Here is an 8284-nt window from a genome sequence, read left to right as displayed (position 1 = left end):
TACCGTATAGCGGGACGTTGACCCAACACCCCCAACCCACATAACGTAACTTCCCGATTTGGACAGATTCTTTTAATGGAGAATTGTTAGGTATGACTCATAATACCAGAATTTGGAGTCTCTTGGAATGAAGAGAAGTCTCTTGGAATTAAAGAGGTGTGTCTCTTGGAATTTAGTGGGTTGACATCAGCGTGCGTGCAGCAGAAGCATGGTGGCCCAACCCACATTGGTGCAGGTGTAACTCTCAGGTATCTTTTCTCCTAAGGGGCTGGATATTCGCCAAGGTGGAGATTTGTTATGGTATGACTCATATACCATATAGGGACAGACGCTGGAACGAAGCGGAGCAGAGCGGAGCGAAGCGGAAGAATCTGTCCAAATCGGGAAGTTACGTTATGTGGGTTGGGGGTGTTGGGTCAACGCTCCGCTATACGGTACATGGGTAATTTGGGAATTACATATTGTACTGTAGGGTTTATTCTAGGATTATAAATAGAACTGTTTGTAATCCTAGGTCTTTGAGAGAGTTGGATCCTGATTTCTGTAAATCCTTTTCTGAATATTGAAAGGAACTCGCCGCTCTGCTCCCGAGGACGTAGGCATCTTTGCCGAACCTCGTTAAATCTCTGTGTTCTTCTGGATTTGTGTCGATTACTATTTTATTCGCCCCTAATTTTCTGACAGGTTTGAAAAGCATTTTTTTGTTTAAAATGTGGATTATAAAGTGTTAAGACCAACAATGAAAGTTAGAATGTGGCTAAGATAAGGAGCAGGAAAAAACCAGCATGGCACAAAGACCTCATTATGAGAAAATTTGTCATAACCTAGCTTGCCGAAAAAGTCCTTATAGTTAGTAACTATTACTTATGATTATACGTTAGTCATTTTTACATTTGTTAGGATTTGTTTTACTAATGGTTAGGTTTCCTAGCCATGTCGGTTACCTAGGGAAGGCGGTTAGAAATATTATATAGAGTGTATAAATATAGAAATGGAAACTGACGATGGGGCAGCTACTGCTATTCTTCGAATCGACTTGTCTAAATTCTCTCTATCTTCCCTCTCTTTCTCCTGGAGCTTTGGCAAGGCTCGAACATTGCCAAGTTGACTTCTATTTTCTTTTTTTATGGATTTTTATCTATAATTTTTGTGCTCTTGTTGAGGCTTCCTGGTGTCGGCCACTAGCTTGCTCGACCTAACACCATAGCAAAGAACACTCGATTCAAAGCCAAAGTTGTCGATCTCCATCCAACTGTTAGCGATCAACTTCAGAGCCTCATCAAGAAGATTCATGACGTGCAACTTCACCTCACCATGTTGGAAATGAAACAATCAATTCGTCTCCAATCCTTCATAAGAAGAATCATGGGCTAATTTACCTACTCCTCTAGCCACACCCAATACGACCACCAACGCAAATCCCTTCAAGAAAATGCACATCGTAATCCCTCTCTTCTCCGACGGCAGCCCAGAACCATGGATTCAAAAGATTGACCAATATTATTCCTTCCATGAAGTTTTGTGCTAAAAAAAACGGTTTTTGTGGCTTTCCAAAACTAATTTGCTACAATTTTAGGAAACTTTCATAATGGCACTCTATAGTGGCTTGGGTCCTATCGTGACCTCTGAGGTGAACTCGCTAAGCTCACACAAAATCAGTAGTTGAATATCAATTTCAATTCAAACAACTATCTGACCAAATCACATGCATTGATGAACTCTTCTTATAAAATTGTTTTGAATCAAGCCTTCAAACTTACATTCATAAAGAAGTATGTATTAATCTCCCCGCATCTTTGGATCAAGCAATTGAACTGGCAAAACTTATTGAAGGTATATTCAATTACTATTAATACATTTTGGGCCCACCACCGTCTCATTCGTAATCAGCCACTCCATACGAATTTCAACCAAATCCACATCAGCTATCCACCAAAACCCCAATTCTCATTTGTCGCCTATCAACCGTAGATCTGTTGGCTTGTTGCGAAAAAAGATTATGCTACAATTGTGATGAGAAGTTCACTCGTGGTCATTTATGTAAAGGGAAGATGTTTGCCTTAATGATGACTAACGAAGACCCGCCAAGATCCAATCTTAGTTTCGATGTAATTAGAATCCCTACCCCAACTAAACCCTAAAAAATCCAAATAAAACCCGCCACTGCCCAGCAATCACTCTCATACTTAAGCCGGTCAAACCCTTCCAAATACTATACGCATTAATGACAACAAAAACCATAGACCAGCCCTAGTCCTCATTGATTGCAGCTCCGCCCATAATTTCATCCAAGATCGCTTGGTTAAACACCTACAATTACCTATCACCCAAATCTCTCCATTCCATGTGCTAGTGGGCAATGGTGAAAGCTCCTCTGTCAACAAAAATGTTTTAATGTTCAGCTCCATCTTCAAAACCATTTAGTTATTGTCAACATCTACATACTGTTGCTAGAAGGTGCTGATGTCATCTTTGTAGTTCAGTGGCTTCAACAAGTGGGAGATGTCAGCAATACTCACAACACAATATCTATGAAATTTCAACGGCAAAACACTCCACTTAAACTTGAATTCTATAATAGCATCCCCATCTATATCACCATCAAGACTTGCGATATCTAAAACGTTCACTCTTTTTAATGACTTGATCACCCATTGTTATAACTCCGCCACTAGATCTATTATTACTAAAACTACATTACATATATTCAATTTTAGATCTACACAAATGAAAGCTTTTAGAATCTAATGTTGACCTCCATAATTCAAGTTTTTCCTGAACTCTCTCTCTAGCGATATCTACGAGAAGTATATCATCGGCGAAAAGAATACAATAAGATACATCTTCCTGTAAATGTTCAATAAGTGTGTGCATAACTAAAGCAAAAAGATATGGGCTTAATGGTGATCCCTATTGTAATCCAAATGAAATTAGAAAATACTTGATCAATTCTCCTTTTGCTCGAAGAAAAGTAACAACTCTAGCATAAATATTTTTAATGATTTGAATATAAATAATATCAGCACTTTTCTTTTCTTAATGCATGTCATAATTTTTTGATAATTTTTACGCTAGTTGTCTACTACCTAATGCAACCCTCAACATTTCTCTTTCGGGTCTTGGGGCAAACCAATGACAGTTTTGGTATGCATAAACTCGGCATTAGATCAAATCACTTTCATCAACTAAAAAAACTGCAGCATTCTAGTGCTATTCTTCACTATTTCAGCTAGCTACAATCTCCAGTCCATCTCCACCAACTACTCAAACGTACTACCGCCTACCATTGATAATCAACAACCTCATTACTCCTCTCCCCGCATGTTTCAAACGCCTAACTAACTACCATCACCCTGAGCAAATGGCCATAAAATCGGCCTCAAACTGAGAAAATCACCCATTAACATCAAACCATACCGATACCCTCATTTCCATAAATTAGCAATTTAGCATTGGTTCAGGAAATGTTTTCTCGAGGCTTTATCTGCCTAAGTACATTTTGGAAGGAGCTTTTCAAAGCAAAGGGTGCAAAATTACATTACAGCACGGGCCATCACCCGAAGATAGAAGGACTAAGGGAAGTTACCAAACGCGGCCTAGAACAATACTTTCGCTGCTCTGCAATGGATAACGTTTCAAAGTGGTTTCCATTATTTCCATTGGCTGAGTACTCTTATTACACAGCTTACCACACAGTCATTCGTCAAACTCCATTTCAAGCTCTCTAAGGTCGTCTTCCACCACCCATACATTCATATGTTGGCGCTCAATGCAATGACGAAGGCATCGATACTCTCCTACAGGATAGAGACCCTGCAGCAACTTAATTACCATCTCCTTGACGCCCAAAATCGAATGAAGAAATGGGTTGACAAACACCGACAAGATGTCCAATTTTAAGTTGGTGATCAGGTTCTTATCTAACTACAATCATATCGGAAAATCTCAGCATGCCAAGAGTCTTCTCCAAGTTATTTCGTCGTTACTATGGTCTGTATACAGTACTGGAAAGAGTCGGAGAGGTAGCCTACAAACCTTGACCTTCCTGCCAAATTACACATACATCATATGTTTCATGTGTCCCTACTCAAGCCCTTTCGACAAAATGAAAAATGACATCCGAGAACTCTTCCAGTCAATGTCTGGTTCATCCACCTCTTGTGATGCCACAACTATTTGAGCCACACACCAATGACAAAAAGGGACCACTTCATCAACAAAATATCTGGTTCAGTGGGAGGGACTTCAACTGGAGGAATCAACAAGAATTGCGGCTACTGAGCTTACAATGACATCGTTCTTTGCTGATCTTGAGGACAAGATCAATTCTGAATACGGGGAGGAGATTGCTAAGGCCAACTATGAAAGTGAGAGTGTAGCTAAGACACGGATCGGAAAAGAGCCAACATGGCACAAAGACTTCATTATGAGAAAAATGGCATAACCAAGCTTACCAAAAAAAGTCCTTATAGTTAGTAAATATTACTTAATGAATATACTTCAGTCATTTTCAAGTTTGTTAGGATTTGTTTTAGCTAGTGTCCAGTGCCATATTGGTTACCTAGGAAAGGTTGTTAGAAATATTACATAGAAAGTATAAATATAGAAATAGAAATGATGAGGGGGCAGCTACTGCTATTCTTCCAATTGCTTGGTCCAAATTCTCTATTCCCTCTCTTTTTCTCTTGTAGCTTCGACAAGGTTCGAACATTGCCGAGTTACCCACTGTTTTCTTGTTTTACAATTTGTATTTATCAAAAGTTGCTTTAATTTTTGATTAGGGGAAACATACGTAATTTTTTTTTCTTCAAGTCCTTCAAGTTAATGTGGGTATTTGCATATATTAATGACAGTATATGACACTTACCTGAACTTTATGTTTATCTAATCGTTATGCTCTTTTGTTTAATTTAATATATTAACATGTTCCTGTAATACTTATAGATTAGAGCTTTTTAATGGGCAAGAGTTCGATAAATGGGTGGAGAAAGCAGCAGCCCCTGCTATAAAGTCCAGCTTGAAGCTGTACAAGGAAGTGCTGGACCTGGGCTTCAAGGTTTTCTTGTTGACTGGTAGGAGTGAAGCGCAAAGGGCCATTACTGTCGATAATCTGAAATGTGTTGGTTTTCGAGATTGGGAGAAGCTTATTTTAAGGTAATGCCTGAACTTTTTCCACATTTGTTATAATTTCATTATCTTCTCTTTCATTAGCCTTATTATTTGGATTTGGCTTTATAAATTTTCATTCTTCATCATGCATGCACTCTGCTCAATGTCACATTACAATTCTGTGCAAATATTTTTGCACTTTCATCCAGTGATTTTGAATTTGCCCTTACATATCTTCTTACATTAATTTAATCCGTTCAATCATAGTAGTTAATTTTTCGACTGAACATAATTTATCACCTCACTTTTAATGAGTTTTTTCTCTGAAGTTGTCTTTGATTCCTCTTTCAAAATGCAACTCATTATCATTATTATGAAGCATTCTGGTCACAAGTATGACACCACCAATGTACCAACATTTATGAAAGAACTTTTCCTATAGTATTATTGTTATTGAAGAAGTAATCATGGAAGGACAACAAATTTTGTTTTTATTCCAATGCCACCACATCCTTAAATTGTTTATTGACTCAAGAAATCATTTGTGATCATTTTTTTTTTTTTTAGATTTTAGATTTTAGATTTTTATGTTATTTAGTTTATTTTTTAATTCAAATAATATATGTTTGTTTTGTTATAACATGTTCAGTTCAAAATAATTTTTAGATTTTCGAGTGTTTTTAAATACGAGCTTATTTGTTTTTCAACACAAAATAAATATGCAAAAAATGCACTAAACATATAATTTTTCAAAATAAAGTAAAAGCAAGAACCCATACAAGTTATTGTTCCCATATGTTATATAAAGGCAGACAGCCCTTCCTTGCAAGCTACCATATTCTTATTGATTAGATTGTGCAAGCATTTCCTTTTCAAATCTCCTACGACAGATTTACCTAACCATTATTTCTCCCAGAGGAACAGGAGACCAAAGAAAATCGGCCAAGTTGTACAAGTCCGAGAAGAGGTCGGAGATAGTCTCAGAAGGCTACAGAATTCACGGAAATTCTGGCGATCAGTGGAGTGATTTGCTGGGCTCAGATGCAGGAAACCGCTCATTCAAGCTTCCAAACCCAATGTACTATATTCCCTGATAAGCATTCTCTTACTAATAAAATCCATTTCAGATGCATAACTAGTCAAATAATTTCAAGTGTATGATAAATTCATCTGCACAGTTAGCAAAAAATGGTAATAATCCATTTGGACAACAGCATGTACATTCCTGTATTGATATTTTACTTGGTTCTTTAGTTAGTACAACATTGATAACAACATTGGGAAAAAAAGAGAGCCCTAAATCCACAATACTTAGATGATAGCAAGGCTAAGTCACCATGTGCAGATATGATAAAAATTAACTTTTTCTTAAAGAAAAAAAGGTAACATTTTTATTGATAAAAGAGAAGGAAAAATAAAGATAAATTTCATACTAAAATTAATATTGATGTTATATATTCTTACTATAGAAGTTATTCATGTAAAGTAGGATTTCCTTTACAATAAAACAACAATGGAAAAGAAATATGTTAGATGGATATGGCAACACTAAGCAATAGTATAAAAAAATTCAAAATGTCTTCTAGATAAATGTTAGTAATCTTGAAGAAGAGCTTGAAATATATGCTTAACGGCTCAGAACTACCAAGGGGATTTAAATTATGATCAAATGTATAATTAACTTATACGAATTTACACTCAAAATTATACATGATATGCATAAAAGCTTATTATACTAATGAAAAAATATGTTTACTTCAATAAGTTATTTTAGTAAAAAACATACTACTTCACATCATGACTTAGATAACATGAGAAAGAAACTTGAAATATTTTTATATTTCTTCTTCAATTTGAAAATGTAAAATGTCTTATTGCAGGAAGATTGCTTGTGATTGCATTGTTCTAAACTTCTTGTACAAATTAGGAAACTATATATATATATATATATATAGTTAAATCTAGAATCTCAGTAGTAACCAATATTATATAATCAACTTAAACTTTACCCTTTCTTAAAATAGGAAGTTTAGGTAGATTTAGAGTGAACAACAATCGGTAGATTGCTCAAAATAAATTATACTTTTTAATACATTAAAGAGAGATGAATAAATATTTTTCAGAATAATATTATTGAATATTAAGATTTACTTTAACTAAAGTGATATAATATTTCAATGCATGTGCTATATCTATCAAAAATAATATTTGTATGAAAACTAATGTCAGCATTAAATATATATTAGAAGCAATAATATCAGTACTTTTTACCATAACATCAAAAGTAAAATAACATAACAAAAAAATAATTCAACATTTTATTTAAAAGATTTAATAATTTTTCTTTAATGCATGCAAGAAGGTTTGCGGCTGCAAAGTAATTATTTAGTGTCTTAATATTGAACAAAACTCCAACACATTCAGATAAAAAAAAGAAGTAAGCAGCAGGAGACAGCTTGATTTTTACATGAAAAACCCTAGAGAGGCGCGTTGAAATAATTCATTGTGAACGGTGAGTACACGGGTTCACTCTTATTCTTAATTAGAGAAGATGAAGTTACAAAGTTGAGCATTGTAAATATACAACAATAGTTACTAATAATATTTCTAGTACGACTAATGAATGTTGCTCTTGGTGATTGTAAGTTGTAAGGGCCATAGTCAATTGCTATGCTGACATTAGTCTGCCGTGAATATTGTAGATGATGATTAAAGCTCCAATTTGTCGCATAAGCAGTAGTCGAAAGTTAGTCGTATGGGCAACAGATTGCTGCTTCAGCAGCGTCTGTTGGGCATAGAGGCAGTAGTAGAAAGCTATAAGAGCTGTGAGCCACATAGGTTGTAGCTGGTCACATAGATCGTAGTGGTGAGCTATGATGACGTCTGCTGGTCATTGGGGTCGGAGCCGAGAGCCACACGAGCTGTGGACCATGTAGATCGTAGTGGCGAGCTGCACGAGCTATGGACCACTTAGATCGTAGTGGCTAGTTGCGATAACATCCAAAGACCATAGGGGCCGGAGTCAGAAGTTGCACAAATTGTGGACCACATAGGTCGTAGTTAGTGGTGTAGGTCATAATGGCGAGTTGTGATATTATCCATAAGTCGTAGAGATAAGAGTTTGGAGATGTACGAGTTGTGGACCGCATAAGTCATAGTTCGTCATGCAGGGCAT

At 36.1% G+C, this 8284-nt stretch overlaps 1 protein-coding gene across 1 annotated transcript in view; it reads left to right on the top strand.

The window, feature by feature from the left end:
- LOC110035978 (acid phosphatase 1-like) overlaps positions 1-6320 on the top strand; it is a 9529-nt gene extending 3209 nt beyond the window's left edge. The window contains exons 2-3 of the mRNA XM_020740316.1: positions 4945-5154; positions 6026-6320. Coding sequence (XP_020595975.1) covers positions 4945-5154; positions 6026-6203 — 388 coding nt within the window. The 3' untranslated portion in view covers positions 6204-6320. The remainder of the gene's footprint in view (positions 1-4944; positions 5155-6025) is intronic.
- Positions 6321-8284: the final 1964 nt, after the last annotated feature.

This window comes from Phalaenopsis equestris, unplaced genomic scaffold (assembly GCF_001263595.1).
Source record: "Phalaenopsis equestris unplaced genomic scaffold, ASM126359v1 Scaffold201156, whole genome shotgun sequence".
NCBI classification, from domain to species: domain Eukaryota; kingdom Viridiplantae; phylum Streptophyta; class Magnoliopsida; order Asparagales; family Orchidaceae; genus Phalaenopsis; species Phalaenopsis equestris.
This window is presented reverse-complemented; position numbering and strand designations above follow the sequence as displayed.